The 15,743-nt window shown below is 40.1% G+C and overlaps 1 protein-coding gene across 9 annotated transcripts; it reads right to left on the bottom strand.

Annotated features, from left to right (window-relative positions):
* Positions 1 to 20: 20 nt before the first annotated feature.
* csde1 (cold shock domain containing E1, RNA-binding) lies at positions 21 to 15,305 on the bottom strand. 9 transcript variants are annotated; one of them, XM_040013656.1, is made up of 23 exons: positions 15,176 to 15,305; positions 12,131 to 12,836; positions 10,979 to 11,242; positions 8,948 to 9,146; positions 8,658 to 8,824; positions 8,061 to 8,147; positions 7,559 to 7,656; positions 7,395 to 7,476; positions 6,173 to 6,301; positions 5,932 to 6,057; positions 5,595 to 5,810; positions 5,326 to 5,496; positions 5,080 to 5,244; positions 4,921 to 4,932; positions 4,691 to 4,708; positions 3,524 to 3,631; positions 3,098 to 3,276; positions 2,876 to 2,988; positions 2,654 to 2,773; positions 2,394 to 2,572; positions 2,103 to 2,266; positions 1,874 to 2,006; positions 21 to 1,590 (listed from the first exon to the last, which is right to left on the bottom strand). In XM_040013656.1, exons 3-23 carry the CDS (start codon positions 11,102 to 11,104, stop codon positions 1,543 to 1,545), a joined length of 2,640 nt encoding a protein of 879 aa, XP_039869590.1. In that variant the 5' UTR covers positions 11,105 to 11,242; positions 12,131 to 12,836; positions 15,176 to 15,305; the 3' UTR covers positions 21 to 1,542. The 9 variants fall into 9 exon arrangements, with proteins under 9 accessions (XP_039869590.1, XP_039869586.1, XP_039869589.1 ...); XM_040013652.1 differs by lacking the exon at positions 10,979 to 11,242 and adding an exon at positions 9,698 to 9,886; XM_040013655.1 differs by lacking the exon at positions 10,979 to 11,242 and adding an exon at positions 9,698 to 9,886 and having other exon boundaries at positions 5,356 to 5,496.
* Between the last annotated feature and the right edge of the window lie 438 nt (positions 15,306 to 15,743).

The following is a 15,743-nucleotide window of genomic DNA, read 5'->3' as shown; positions in this document are numbered from 1 at the left end:
AAAGAAAACAGAACAGCTCGTGAATTTCATAAAATTTTAATTCAATTGTCTCATTCAAGAACATTAACAAAAGTACATGAGAACCTCTGTACGCGGTTCAACTGAAACCCGGTGATCTCCAGAGAAATTAATTTTGACTGTAACTTAACGTGCAGTGGCACAACAGCTCATCTCCAGAGTGCACAAGCTGATCTCCTGATTTCTAATGTAGTTTTTCTTAAAAACTGAATTTCTAATACTTCACCCCTTTTCCTTTAAGTTACATTGGTTGTGTTATATTTGAAGTTTCCAAATTCCACTTAAAAAAAAAAAAAAAAAAAAAAAAAAAAAAAGCAGCACACATTACGTATAGTATACGTCAACCCACAGGTTTGGGATGCATATCAGTATTTTTCCTACTTTAAGAGAAAGCCACCCTAAGATTGTTCTGAATATTTTGGCGGTTGGCTGGGATCAGAGGACACATCTAAATTTTTTTTTTTTTTTTTCTTTTTTTTGTTTATTTCGTTTTGCTTTCAGTTTTTAGGCACCTTATTCTTAATATTAGCAGATTAAGTTTCGATGGAGAAAAAAAAAAAAAAAAACAAAAAAAAAAAAAAAAAAAACAAAATTATGTGCAAGAAACAAACAAACAAAATGGGGGGGGAAAAAAAAAAAAAAAAAAAAAAAAAAAAAAAGTATAAAAAGAACTGCAGATATAAGATGCCACAAGGAATTCTGCACCTGGGAGGGGAGAGGGAAAAGAGGAAGAAAAAGAATGCTGAAGTGGAGCATGTGAATACCAAAAAGGCATCAAAACTCCAGACTGGTGGAAGTAAATCCCATTAGATTAACTACTTTGACATTCACATATATCACACACGCGCCATGCTTCCACTTCAATAAAGCATTAAAAACTGCTCAAAAAAAACGAGCAGAGAAGAATCCTCGGTTTAAGCTTGCACATATGAGAAATATGATCCTCCTTATGGAGGGAGCTTTGCTTTATGCGTTTTGTAGGAAAGCATACAGGAGTGGAAACCTGATAGCGAAGTTATTACGTTTCCATCGGTAAGGGAGCAAAAAGTAAGAACGAATATGGAGCTGAGGTTCAAACACATGCCAACAGTCACTCGCCCAGTCAAACTAGCGGACAGATTACAGGTGCAGAATTCCAGACAAAGAACAAAATCAGGACGTAGACAGCCACACAGTCACCACTCTGACTTGGAGGGAACAAGCCCCTTAGAAACAAATACCTCCATTACACACTAATCAATTCTAGGATACATCATACGCACACACTCAGAGGTCCCCATGTACACTGCAGCATGGAACTCTGTATCAAGTACATCATACATGGGAAGCAGGGAACTGTGGAATAAGAAAAGTTCCACTGCAGACTGGGGACAAAGATTACACATGCCAATTACTGTATGTGTGCGTATGTTTTGCGGATGAGTTTGTGTACAAGCATGTGTCAAATTAAATTCCCTTATCCCCTGCTGCTGCTCTCGGCGACAGCGTCCCTCCAACACCAAATGGGGGTAGGCCCTGTATTGCTCAGTCAATGACACCAGGCTGGCGAGTCTTCCGCTCCACATTGAAGCCCTGTAAAGACAGAATAAGTTTAATTATGATTAAAACAAAAGGAAAGAGAAAAAAAAAAAAAAAGTTGTAAAAAATTTTTTAAGAAGGAAAACTATCAAACCCCTGAAATGCTCGCCAAGTGTCTTTTTTAGTCACTGTAGCAAATGATTTCATTATACTTCATTCTGATCAGTAACATGGATGGCTCCAAATTCATTTTAGCCAAAGTCATTTCTAAAAAGACTATACAAACTTACAGGTTAGCACAATTCAAATGTGGCACCATCTGATAATCTCATCATACCTTTGAATTGTCAGGACCACGAGGCTGCCTTACAATGACCAGGCGAGGAGCACTGGCATCATCAAGCGTGATACTCTTCAGTCTGTTCACCAGGCGGTCAGGACGTGGAGTCGCCACTGGTTTAGGCCCCTCACTGCAAGTGGAACACAATGAACAAACAATGTGAAGGCCCACTGGTTTGAACATACCAGCCACAGTCCAGTTCTAAATTTAAAGATCAAGTTCTTACCTGACTCTGCGTACATTGCAGGCACTACATTTTCCTGTGCGTTGATTGAGGACAACTGAGAACTCCACTTCATCCCCAGTCTGAAGCTCCAGACCATCTTGCACTTCTTTTACATGGAAGAATAACTTCTTGCTATCACCAACTTCGTATGTGATAAAGCCAAACTGGAGGGGGGCGGGAATTAATCACAATTTTGAGTTTTAAAGTATGACGTCCACCTACTACCCAGTGTGTTTTTTTTTTTTTTAATTATGCAATTGAGGAGAGGGAAAAACAAAAACTGAACACTACCTGGTCTTTAACACACTCCACCATGGCTCTACGCTGCGGAACCACATTACAGGCCATCTTCTGTCCAGTCTGGGTTATTGTGCAAACCTGGAACTTCACCTGTTCTCCTTTTTGCAAACAATCAGACTTGTTTGCCATACTCATGATTCCAAATGGATAATTCTGCACTTTTGATCCGCCTGAAAATTAAAGGGGGAGGAATCAATTTTACTTTCTACAAATAAACTGTTTTACATGTGTAGTCATAATGGGATACCAACCTTCCTCTGAGAACTCAACAAGTCCTTGGTATTCAGTCTGGGAGGGGTCAACACTGCGTATAGGACGGATAACTTTCCCTGTCATCACTGTCCCACCAACATCTTCACCAATTCCATTCACTATGACGGGAAAGCAGTGGATTTTATTTGCAATCATTCCTACCTACAAAATGTCAAACATTACAAATGTACCAAAAACAACTGGAAGTGAATCACTGATACCTGCAGCAACCTTGGTGACCTTTTCAGCACTGACTTTGTTTCCTTTTCCCTTTGAGAGATTGTATTCCACTGTGTCTCCCAGATCCAAGTTATCCAAGTCTCCGCACATTTCACTAAAAACAAAAGCACAAGTCTGAGAATTTGATACTAAAGCGAGTTATCTGCATGGCATTAATAAATGAATACCCTAACCCAGAGGTGTGTTCAAACTTAAATCATTACCTGTAGTGAAAGAACACTTCCTGGTCATGATTTGCTGTCTCAATGAAACCAAAGTTATCTTTCAGTGCAGCAACAAATCCATGCAGTCTCTTGGCACCAGAGGCATTACGGTTGAGGACCCGGATGGAGACGGCACTCTGTTGGCCAGTTCGCTTCACTTCATTGATTGAGAACTCCACCTAGAGGACAAACACACAAGTTGCATGGAGAGAAAAAAAAAAAAAAAAAAAAAAAAAAAAAAAAAAAGCTTTAAGCTTTCAACAACTAAACTTCAAACCTTCAAAAGATGAATTGTAGCATCAACTGTTTGCTATGGAAAGATGCCTCCAAAAGGACTTTTTTTTTTTTTTTTCAACTGGACTAATTAGGCTAAATACATAGTGGAAACCATATTTGTGCTCAAGCAAAATAAACAAGTGTTACTACCTTGTCCCCAACCTGTGGGTGACTTCCTCCCTCTAGGTCCTTGGCATGGTATGGCACAGTGAGCTTCACTCCACAGTCTTCATATGCAATCACTCCCTCCTCAGACTCCTACAATAAAAGCAACACATCAAACTTGGATCATCTTTCCAATTAAGACAACGGTCCCCAACCTTTTTTGCGCCACAGACCGGTTATGCCCGACAATATTTTCACGGACCGGCCTTTAAGGTGTCGCAGATAAATACAACAAAATAAAACTAGTACCGGTACCGATAAAAAGATTTATTCATAACACACGTGAAAAGACCCAGGAAAACCGAGTTAACAATAACAAAATAACGCTGAAAACCGATAAAAACCCTGAAAACCATACATTTCACACCTGAGCCTCAACTCTCGCAGCCCGGTACCAAACGACTCACGGACCGGTACCGGTCCGAGGCCCAGGGGTTGGGGACCACTGAATTAAGACTAGCAGTGCTGGCCAAATGTCTCCGCAATGCTACAGTTGAACAAAATGAGCATAAGCTGGCAATGTCACCAATTTAAAAGAGAACAAGTCATTTATGACTAGTGTATTAGAAAATTCTGTGCACACAGCCTACATAAGCATTAAAGATAAATGTGTGCAATGCATCATGCTGTAGCAGCCTAGTTAGTACACACCTAATCTACTACAAGCAGTGTTGAGCTTTACCCTACAATTTAGGGCTGCATAATTATTCACTGCTCTAGTTTATAATAAAAAACTAAACACTGTTACTTGACTGAAAATGGCTCTTAATCCATCGTTTGCCATTTCAGTTACTGTACATCGTTTTGAATGCAAAACCATTAGCGCTTAATTGAACTGTTAAAACAAAATCAAAAATCTGGGCGCAGTTTACAATTATTAGGAAGAACCAAAAACTCGCTGTTTTAATAGGATACTGTGTTCGTGAACACCACACACATTTTAAATACAACAGGCTGACAACCACTAAAAGGAGGAGAACCCCCCCCCCCCAAAAACAAAACAAAACACTAGCATTCTGATTGCTTTTGTGCAGCCCTACAACAAAGTGAAGCTTCAATTCCAGATTCCATGGGTTAAATGATGATCAAACCTCACACTGTAAATTAATGAAGTGAAGGACACCAGAGGGTTAGAGGTTAACAAAGACTAACCTTTTCTACAACTTTACCCTTTAAAAGCAAGAGAAAGATTTATCAGACAGCAAGTCTCAGCACCACAACACTTCACTTGATCATTTGGATTTCTAGACTTTACGTGATGAAAAGCTTCTTTAGATTATGTGTTAGTAAAACAAATTGCGACACCGATAGTTTGTACAACTGGAGTGTCTTTAATTGTGATGCACTTTCATGTAGCTTCATGCAGAAGGTCTCAGTCCTACCTTATCTTTTTTCTAACCAACAAGGAGCATGAACAGGAAGTCATTGAAGGAGGAAAGCAAAGAGGAACATTAGAACTAAAACAGTGTGAAAATACAGATAGATGAGGGGAAATGGGCTGTGTCATAAATGGGGATGATTTAAGTTATAAGCGGTGTTACCTTCTCCTTGCCCTTGGTGGGACTGATGTTCTTGGCGGTGTTTCCAACAACTTCCTTTTCCACTACACCCACAAAACGTTGCTCAGACTGGATATGGAAAGACACTGTGCCTTTTGGAAGCTTCTTAATGCGCACTGCATGGTTTCTCTGAGCTGACAGCATATCCTGGCAGGGATGACATTTATATTAGTATTTTTACTTAAAAGTAACTTGAATGTGCCTGCTTAGGTAATAGAAAATACATACTTTTTTGAAAAGCTTATAAACAGGACCTACAGGCACAACAGTGAACTCCACTTCATCTGAGATATGAAGCTGGCCCTCCTCTAGGACTTCACTGAAGTGAAAGAACATCCTGGCATCCCGATCCACACACTTAATGAATCCAAAGCCATCGCGTATAGCTGCAATAACCCCCTAAAAGAATACATGATGATGCACCATAATCAACATCTGTGATGAATGTACTATAATATATAATTAAAACCATTTATAGCTGCTGTTCTGCAAGCTACCATTTCACGATTCTCCTTGGTGAACTTGAAAGTGTCTGGCAAGATTTCGATGTTGGTAGCCCGCTCAAGCTTGTCTCGGCGATCAGTAGAGATGTTGAATTGTATGTGGTCTCCTTCCAAAAGAGTCACCTTGGTCTTTGTGTCCTTCTCGCCAAACGGCAGTTCCTTGTCATTGAAACCCATCCTTACACTGACACGACCGGGCAGAGGGTCATTCTGTGGAAACAAAGTTTACATATCTGTTAAAATTGTTTTAAATTCTTGGGTTGTAGTCCATGCTCCCTTTAACAACAACAAACTGTCTTCTACTAAATAAAGTTTATCAGAATCTCCTTGCCTGGTTCTTGGTGGGGACTTTGGGAATGACCTTTACAACGGTGCCTTCAAACTGCTCAATGCTGATATCCTCAAAGATGACGGTTCCTTGAGGGAGGAGCCTCACGTCTGTTGCTACTTCTTTACCCTATTGAAGGTTACAAATTAATCAAAGTCCTTTAAGAGTTACACAAAGACAGTCCAAAAGTAGAGCGATACATTTTCAAAACGTTCTACTGAAATTCCTAAAAGGTAGCACTCACATTTCTATCTTTGATGGTGAACTCCACATCATCTCCAGCCTGAAGAGCCTCTAGATCACCTTTGAATTCGCTGTAGTGAAAGAAGATTTCCTTCACCACATCTGCTCTTTCAATGAATCCAAAGGCCTCCTGAAATTGAAAACAAGGCACAGCATAACAGGTTGGTCCCGTTTCAATAGTTGAGCAATTGTAATAAAGCTTGGGAACGAATGAAGAGGGAAAAAAGCCTGCCAAGGGTAAAATTAAGTTGTTTTTCTAACCACTGTTATATTCTACAACATGACAAATCATGTATGTGACTAGACAGCATTGTCTCACACACACACACACACGTTCAATATAACGATATATATCGGATGACGATATAAAAACGTCTATCGTTTCATTTTACGCTATAGTTTGTTTCGTGGTGTCGCAAAATAAATTGTTTATGGCAATATTTTTCTCATCGTTTTGATGGTCACTGTAGTGGCTTTATTAATTTCTTAAAGTTCTCTCTTTCTCTTATATTTTATAAAAACACACTACGGACGGACAAGCGCCTGTTTTTATGCGTTGTGCTTAGCAACAACGACGGTAACAGCATCGCGTGTCTGCTTGTTTATGTTCCACATAAACCTTTCACAATAAAGCTCAAGATCCTGTTGAGACTTTTCAAAATAAACTGAATCACGTGAAAGAGCAGATTATTTATGGATGAGAAGTTAAAAAGAGCCGCCAGGTGCTAAAAAAACAAAAAAACAAACCTTAGACTCAAACGTTAGAACAGGCTTTTCCCCGCAGCACGCCGTGTAATAAATACTCACAAAGAAAACGGCGGCCTTTACAACTTATGTCTAAAAATGTATAGTTTCATGCATCGGTTAAAACACTCGACTCCAGCTACATGACGCGCAGCTGGAAACACTTCCCGCAAGACGAGCTGCCCGAGATTCACAGAATTTATAGAAAATGTTACATTTTTGTGATTTATATCGTTATCGGGACGATAGATGTCTTTATATCGGGATATGAGATTATAGTCATATCGCACAGCCCCACACACGCTTTAGATATCCAAGCGAACTTTACAAACCGTAAAGTTCACCCAATACTCCTCAACTATTCGAGGCAATTTGTTTTGTCTTGTCAAATTTCAAAGATATTCCACTAGAGAGGGGGGGGGGAGAGGGGGAAGGAAAAAAAAAAAAAAAAAAAAAAAAGTGTTTTGATTGGATCTTACCTTTGTAGCACACACTACACCCTGGCACCTCATCTGTTTTTTCTTCACAAGCTGAATATTACGAGCGCTGACTGCACCAGTACTGAAAAACCACAAAGGAATGAACATTAAACACCCAGTGACAGCTGCTTATGGCATTTATGCTACAAGTGCTGCACACTTACTGCTTATTGGTCTCCATATAGAAGCTGACTTTGTCCCCCGTGTCCAAATGGATATTTCCCTCCACGTCATCAGGAGTATATGTAAGGTAAAATACTTCCTGTGAAAAGACACCACCGATTTAAAAAAACAAAACAAAAAAAAAAAAAAAAACACTTAATAACTCGAACTATGTAATATTCAAAACTACCAACAATGAAACTGAGTGAAGAAAAGACTGCCATGTGCTGTGGAGGCTGAAGGCTTTTGACTCAGTGCCACCTAATTTGACTAAAAGCAACACCTACAAACACTGGCTTCTGCCCTTTTTCATTAGTAATCATGTTAGATTGCTAAATGCTTATTTGATCAAACTCAAACAAAAGATGCATGAAGTTAACCAATTGCCTCTGTACAAAGTCTACTACAGAGGACAGGAGAAGAATTCAAAGAAGAAACCCACTCCATTACATTAACACCCTGCAGCTTGCTGACTCAAAGTGTAATCCATGCCACCCATCTTACCCCATTTCTTTCATAGCAGACACTGCCAGTGGGCACCTGTCCAGGAGCAGACTTTCCATCCAAATGCAACGGGATTGATGACACAACCTGCAGTAAGGGGGGGAAATTACAGGTAGAAGCCATTAAACCACTGTTTCATTGGGCTGAATAGACAGCTACAAAGCCAAATAAAAAAAAAAAAAAAAATTATGGAAAGGAGATGAATAAAATGCCTGAATCTCAAATTGTACAAATGCAGGTGCATGAATGCTCTAAATGAAGATTTGAGTCATTTGTTTACATCAAATAACAAGGTTAGTGGCATCATGTAGTTATGTTTATCACCAATGATACCAAGTGCTTGGGAAACTGGCTGTTGTATAAAATACAGAATCGAGTTGTCAAGTGAGAAATGATCTCATTCGTACACATTTGTTCAGACATTCATCATCTCAAGCAGACACTCATGCCAGTTTTTAGTTTACATTTAAACTGTAAATCAGGATGAGAGACAAGCTTGACAATTATAAGAATGACACTGCTTGCCCCAAAAAATAAAATAAAAAAGCTAAGCTGACAGACAAGGACATAACCAAAAATAAAATGGTATTCCTTAACTGGATGAATATAACCATGCAGCACAGTAAAGGGATAGGCGTGCAGGTCTGGCCCCACCTGGCCCGAAATGCGCTCCTCTGGCAGCACTTCTGGCTTTATCTTAAGCAGCTTCACTGCTATGGGCTTGCCAGTGCGCCTGTCAGAGGAAACTTCAAACTCTACATCATCTACAGAGAAAGGGACAACAAATAGAAAAGAAAATGAGCAAACTTCAAATGACAAATACAACCTAAGTTTCAATAAAGTCAGCAGGAAATCAAGTAGGTTTCTTTTCAGTAAGTCGCCCTCACCTCCTATTTTAAGCTCCTGCAGGTTGCCATTGTACTGGGAGCAGTGGAAGAAGAGACGAGCCTGACGTTCAGAGCACTGGATAAACCCATAGGACGTCAAGAGCTTCTCCACCACACCAGTCTCTCTAATGCCAGGCCCTGAGCCATTGGCATATGCGGTGTGCCCATTGTTGTGGAGCATGCCTGGGTCAAAACTCATCTAGAGAAGAAGAGAAGCAAGTGTTAAAAAGAAAGCTACCAGTAGTACATAAACATGTAGTTTAACAATTAGGATGCAGCAGCTGTGTTGGATGCCAACCTAAAACAAAATAAATAAAAAGGAAATGAAAAATCAAACATGCAAGTATAGCACTTTCAGGGAAAGTGTGGAGGGGGCAGGGTGAGCAAGTAAAGCCACACGAGAATCTTTGGGGGCTAAGACGCACTGATTTCAAACTTAGACCACGAACATAACACAGTAGGGTTTCCTTTTCACTCATGCACCTGAAGCTGAACTTGACTCACTCCATTTACAGCAGTGTGGCAGAATTTCACACAGTTCTGGTTAGACAAACATTCAATGTGTTTCCATCCATTAACCAACTACTGATTACATGGCAATATCACCAGAAACTTGTCAAAACTCTTTCACAGCACCCTAGTTAATCTTTGGGGCATTTGTTTTCATCCATGCTGTTAGCAAAAGTCACAACACACCAGCAGCTCAGAGTGGTTAGGTCAGTGTGGGCACCATCAGATATGCCTCCTTACTGATCTCTGATACAAGGGTGTCCGCTTGTGTTTTTTACTGCCTGGGTGGGGATGGCAAGAGACGGAGGAGGAACGTGGGATAGGTACGGGACCAGTAGAAGCATGTGGGGTAGAGCCAGTGTTGCGAGCCACTGGAGGTTCAGAGGAGCCTCTTTCCATTTCTGACACTGGGGACAGGACTGGGATATGCTGCAGAGAAATGGAACGTTTGGCTTTTACTCTGCCTACAGTTTCCCATCATCTCAGACAAAACCTGCTGAACTTATAACTCAACTTTTGAGGTATTATAGAGTCCTTTAGGCCCACCACATTCTGACGTGTTCTACAAAAAGCAATGGACTAGATAATAGTCATCACAACCACCACCAATACTTAAACCAGGAACAATAGCAGGCAGTAAAACCCATCAGATCACTCAACCCTGAAAATTTAATGTTGAAGGGAGCGATATTTGGAGCACTACCAAGTCCCTGGTAGTACTAGAGCACACTCAAACAGGAACGGATCTACAGAGGAAGCAACACTAAAAAGATATCTAAAACACATTATTGGCACAGACGGTCATGGGAATGATTTAAATACAGTGCTGCAATTAAAAAAACAAAACAAAGTAAAGATGGAGAATCAGAAAATGCAAATGACAGGTCAAAGAGCGGTGCATCTACAGTGGACAGGAAGTTGGTGATGGATTATGAGTAATGGGGGAAGAGGGAGGGGATCCCAGAGCAGCCTCTTGCTAGCCCCTGTCCTGCAACTATCACGACTCCTTATGACACAATGCAAACGTACATGAATCCCCAAAGAGAATTAAGGGCTTTGGTCCAGTGCTGATGGATGAGTACTGTAAATACCATCTACTTAAGATCAAATTTTCAGTTGTTCTGAGAACCAACAAGTATCCACCTTTCATATGCATCTGTGGTCCTGGATTTTGTGTGTAGTTACGTCAAAGTGTTAATATTGTCCATCTTGAGTCACTGCCCTCCCTTTTACCAGTCTGAATATTAATCGGGGAGGGTACAATGTAAAAAAATAAAATAAAATAAAAATAATAAAAACGATTTAAAACGAAAATTAAAAGTGCTCGTTTACATCAAATTTCAAACGTCTAGTTGGCAGAACACCCCTCACCCTACAAGAAAATAACTGAGTAGAGGCTAGTCTTGGGAGCCTGAAAAGATGAAAGAAGTTATGCCATTCACAGCAAAGATGCGGGGCAAGGTGGGTGGATGGGTGCTCGATGGGGTGGGGCACGTAGAAAGGTGGGAAGGTGAAACTTACGGATCGGCCATATGGCGACAGGCTGAGTCCGACAGGGGAGGTGCTGCTCAGGTCAGCGCTAACAAACGCGGTGGGTGGCGACGCAGGCAAGGTAAACTCAACAAAGCCTTTCCAGGGGCTGCCCATATTTTCCCATAAACTTGAACAAAACTTGCTTGAGCACTTGCTGAACTTTGATATAGGTTTTTGTTTTTTGTTGGATTTTTTTGCTTGAGTGTTAAATACTATTCTTATGCAACCACCCAATGATACACCGCTGGATGTCTGCAAGGGTGAAGAGAGGAACAAACATAATAGGTAAGGCAAGTCAGCCAGTGTGCCAAGTGTCACAAACAAAAAGGAAAATAGCTGCAGGCTTTAATCCCCAGAGAGGATACAAAAGGGGGGGGAAGAAGGCAAAAAAAAGGAGGGGGGTATGGCCTGAGAACGACAAAATAGGAAGAGTGTGGATCAGGTAAGGGAAGGCAAGTAAATCATTTTCCAACAAAACTGAATGACTACTTCAAGTATTTGGAGGTGGTGGTGGCTCAGTGGTGCTGGCTTCTTTCACATTTTCAGAAAAGTTATCTTTAACAAAAGGACAATGTAGAGGTCACTAAGATCAAATCAAAATTTTACATCAAGTATCACTTCCTGCACTCACTCCACCAAAAGGATGTGATGTCACATGGAGAAAGCAATAAGTACGCAAGATTCAAGTCTAACCAAGCACTGCGGTAGCTTGGAATTGGCTGCTGCAAACAACAGCTTAAAATATTGTCCTACAAAGAGAAATTTAAATGAGATCCAAAACAAATAAATAATTTAGTTTCCATAACTTTGACAAAGATGAGAACGCATTGGTTTTTAGTGACTGAGGGGAAAAAAAGAAATATGAATAAACAACATCCTCGGTATACTGCCCCAAAACAGTGCAATGGTAAGTGTTATACAATCTGTTTTTAAAGCATGTGTGAATCATGTAGTGCATCTAACAAATGCAGATTCTGAATCAGATACCAGTTTTATAAGAATATTAAAATCCAAAAGAGACCACTAATAAACCTAATAATACAGAGAGGTAATGATGAGCAAAATGTGTGACATAACCAGAAGTACATTTACAGCCATCAAAAACACGCTATGAAGGGCTTTAACTGACTTGAGACTTACCTTTATTGGTCGCCTTGTGTCTTGTATCTCTCAGGATTTTGATGAACTAGCAGTTTTTGTGGACCTCTTCACGCACACAGTTGAACACGCACACTTGTTACAGTTTCTGGCACAAGTTCTAGATGTTGCATAAAGTAAAAAATAAAAAAAAGAAGGGGGGTGGAAATTTAGAGCAAAAATAAAACAAAAAGGCAAAGGCAGGTGCAAAAAACACTGCTCAGGAAAAAGGAGAAAAAAAAAAAAGGGTTAAGTTGGGGAAGGGAGCTATGGGAGTGGGGAAAAGGAAAAAACAAAACAAAAAAACCAACAACAACAACTAGCAGATAGCAGCCCACTCCACACCCCGGTGGTGAGTCGGCGGTGTAGTGAGGATGAGGAGGGCTAGGAGCAGCGTTGGGACGTGTGCTTTGTCAAAGCTGTTGAGTAGGCACAAACTTCTGGTTTCAGATCAACTCTGGTCTTCTCAGAATATGCTTGGGTGCAAGTTTGCTTCTCTTCCACTTCGCAGTTGGGATGATGTGCGTATTCTTTGGTCGTTTCAGGATTTGGTTACTTCTTGCGTTTAAATCCTTGAAGTGATCCTTTTTCACCCACGCTTCTTCAGTGTTGACTTTGTTTTGGGAGGTTTGTCTTCAGTTTCTTTGATTTGATCTGAACTTGAAGCAGTTGCGGATGGTACAAAAATTCAGTTCGGTTTCACTTCATACTGTTTAAAGGGGGATGAAGAAAAAAAGAAGATCTGGTTAGATGAAAACTTATCACCAACTCCACTGATCTAAATTTAGGTTAAATACAAAATGGCCCAAGGGCTCCATGAGTCTGTAGTGAGAGAGAAAAATGTAATTACACTGTCAGCTAATACAACTATTCTGTCACATGAAAACAAGTAAAAACCCCCAAGCACCAGCAGCCTCAGGTTTTTTGGGAACATTTGATTCTTTAGCTGCACTCAAGTGCAAAAATAAGCTTTCCTCAAATGCCTCTAGATACAATGCTAGGCAGCTGACAAGTACTTTGGATCAACAAGTCCTTGTGCATACCGTCAGTTCAGGCTATGTTATTTATGGCAACATTTCAGACCAAGGCCCTCTGCTTCATCATTCAGCCCCCCAGTTGTTCTGCATGCACACCACTGTAAACATTTTCAGAGGGGCTAATCTGGCAATCAAACAAAGCATTGTAACATGTGTATGACCCCCCCCCAAAAAAAAAACATTTTTCCAGAAACTCCAAGTAACATACAGCACACTAGAGCAGGATGTTGTTGACCTAAATACCCTGCTCTGAAAACAAGATAGCTGAGCCAACCAAGGACACATGATATCTATTCTGCTGTGACTATGTTGCAATGTCTCCCTTCTTACATCCCACTAGGTTAGAATATGACGTTGTTAAAAGGCTCAAATGTGATTGCTACAAGGTTGACTGCATAAGTGTATTAAAGGTTATGAGCCAGGAACCGAAGACAGCTTCTGTAGCATCTACGATTTTTTCTGCTTTTTATTTCGCAGGAAACGAGAAAAAAAAAAAAAAAAAAAAAAATCAACTCACGACACAACTAGCAGCGATCGGCCGTTTTAACCATGTTTTTTTTGTTTTGTTTATTTATTTATTATTTAAATTGGGACCAAACTACAGTTTTGTCTATTTGTTATTTAATAACACGAGTGGGAAAGATACCTCTTATGATTGGACATTTATTAAACGACAGTCTTTTCTCTGGGCAAACAAAACAACCGCCCCGACAGGAACCACCATGTGACTTCTCAGCAATCCGCTATCCTCAGCTGGAACTGCCAACATGGCCTGATCCAACACGTTTCGGTATGCAACGCCATCGCGAACGTTACGTCTAACCAGTCGATTTCAAAACACACAATAAACTAAAATATAGTTCGTTAAAACTTCGTTCCTTTAGTTCTGTTTTGCTCATTAAGCAAAGTAACCCGCACAATCACATTTAAGGATGTCTTACTGACCTTGTGTGGACAAACAGAACCTGACAGATTAACATTCGCCGATGCTAATCGTCGTAAACAGCTACTACTCCACTGTCTTTAGCAACACTTAAAGAAATTCTTCATCATTAACTTAACTAAAACGCATTCAGTTTTTTTGTAATTACCTGATGACTTAACTCCTGTGCGGCTTGGAGTCCTTGAACATAAAGTTTGCTGGTATTAAGCAACGGTTCAACGTTGTACACTGTACATAGAGATAGCATTTCGACTTCTCTTTCACATTAATGTTTAATGTGGTTTCGGCCATTAGTCAAAATATATAGACTTTCTATGTATTAATTTAGCTGGTACTGATTATAAAGATTTTTTTTAAACTGGAAATCATATTTTAATGGAGACGTTTTTTAGAACTGGATCGTATCACACGCCAACCTGCAACACGGGCTATTTAGGCTAAACGGACAATAGAGTTAAGAACAGACAATGCCAAAAGTGACTGCCGACACCAGGACAGTTCTTTAAAAAGTACTTATAATTATTTACATTTTAATTTCTTGCCAGTCAAGAACAACGTTAAATATAGACACTCAGTTTATTCATTTCTTTACGTCGATAACGCAATAATAACATCATCGGCGTTAACGGCACGAGGACGGAACAACAAAGAAGCTAGATATAAGGCTCGTGCTTAATTCTATTTAAATGCCATCTTTGTCTCTAAAGTAAACCACATTCATTTTACACACGTGCTGTTTCTTCGCCAGACTCTAATACGTCTTAGAAAAAACATCACGCGCCTGTTTATTTATACCTTCGACAGCATAACTAGGCCATTGGCAATGCTAAGTAGCTAGTAGCGACTACGGTTAGCTAGCATGCCGTTGTACTCCTCGGCCCTTGCGTGATTTATGTGGAGCTGTAACAAGGCAGCCCCCACCCAGGCCCGAACTGTGCGTACGACTAAGCGCTGACTCACCAATTCACCTCTAAGTACTCACTGACCAAAAAAGAAAACTATTATTGATATATTACCAGTACACGCTTAAATTCTTCTGCTAAAAGGGATAAAATATTAAAAACTCACCCCAACAGCTTTCAGCACTGTCACCAGCGCCGCTAGAAGCAGCACGGCACATTGCGTAGAGATAGGGAGGCGGCTAACGCGATATTTGACGATACTAGGTAGACCAAAGATCCTAAAGCGAAGAGTGGCTACGCAAGGTGCTGATAAGAAACCGCCTATGTGCCGCAAAGGAACATGGGAGGCATTTGCGTTATAGTAACGTTAACATTTTATCTACCTCGCTGTCTAGACTGGAAAACAGATATGTAAGAGTAATCCAGTCGAGTTCAATAAATAATAAACCCATTAATTATTTGATTAATGAGTAAATAATAACTATCATGCCATTTATTAGATAACTAAACTGAATAGGTGTCGCCATAACTAAGTTTTCTCCCCATACAGGAGAGTTTCTGAGACTACACGTTGCACAAAAACCCAACATAGGAAAATGTAACATAATGCATCAACTCAACTCAGCCCTTCACTCACTTTGAAATTACCCGATAGTAATATTTTTTCAACACTGTAAGTGGCTTACGTTACATTTTTACTTGAAATGTTGATAATTTTTAAAATTATGTTGTTG

The sequence above is a fragment of the Simochromis diagramma genome, unplaced genomic scaffold, assembly GCF_900408965.1.
Source record: "Simochromis diagramma unplaced genomic scaffold, fSimDia1.1 OVJJ01000705.1, whole genome shotgun sequence".
Classification (NCBI taxonomy): Eukaryota; Metazoa; Chordata; class Actinopteri; order Cichliformes; family Cichlidae; genus Simochromis; species Simochromis diagramma.
The sequence above is the reverse complement of the archived record's forward strand: the minus strand, read 5'-3'. Positions and strand labels throughout refer to the sequence as shown.

Bases quoted from the DNA above. Each gene is read 5' to 3' on its own strand.
- csde1 (XM_040013652.1), bottom strand. From the start codon at position 9,856: ATGGAAAGAGGCTCCTCTGAACCTCCAGTGGCTCGCAACACTGGCTCT. The intron at 6,058-6,172 runs GTGAGTGCTACC...AACCTTCAATAG, and splicing joins TCACCATCAAAGATAGAAAT to GGTAAAGAAGTAGCAACAGA. The intron at 5,245-5,325 runs GTATGTATTTTC...CATCCCTGCCAG, and splicing joins TTTATAAGCTTTTCAAAAAA to GATATGCTGTCAGCTCAGAG.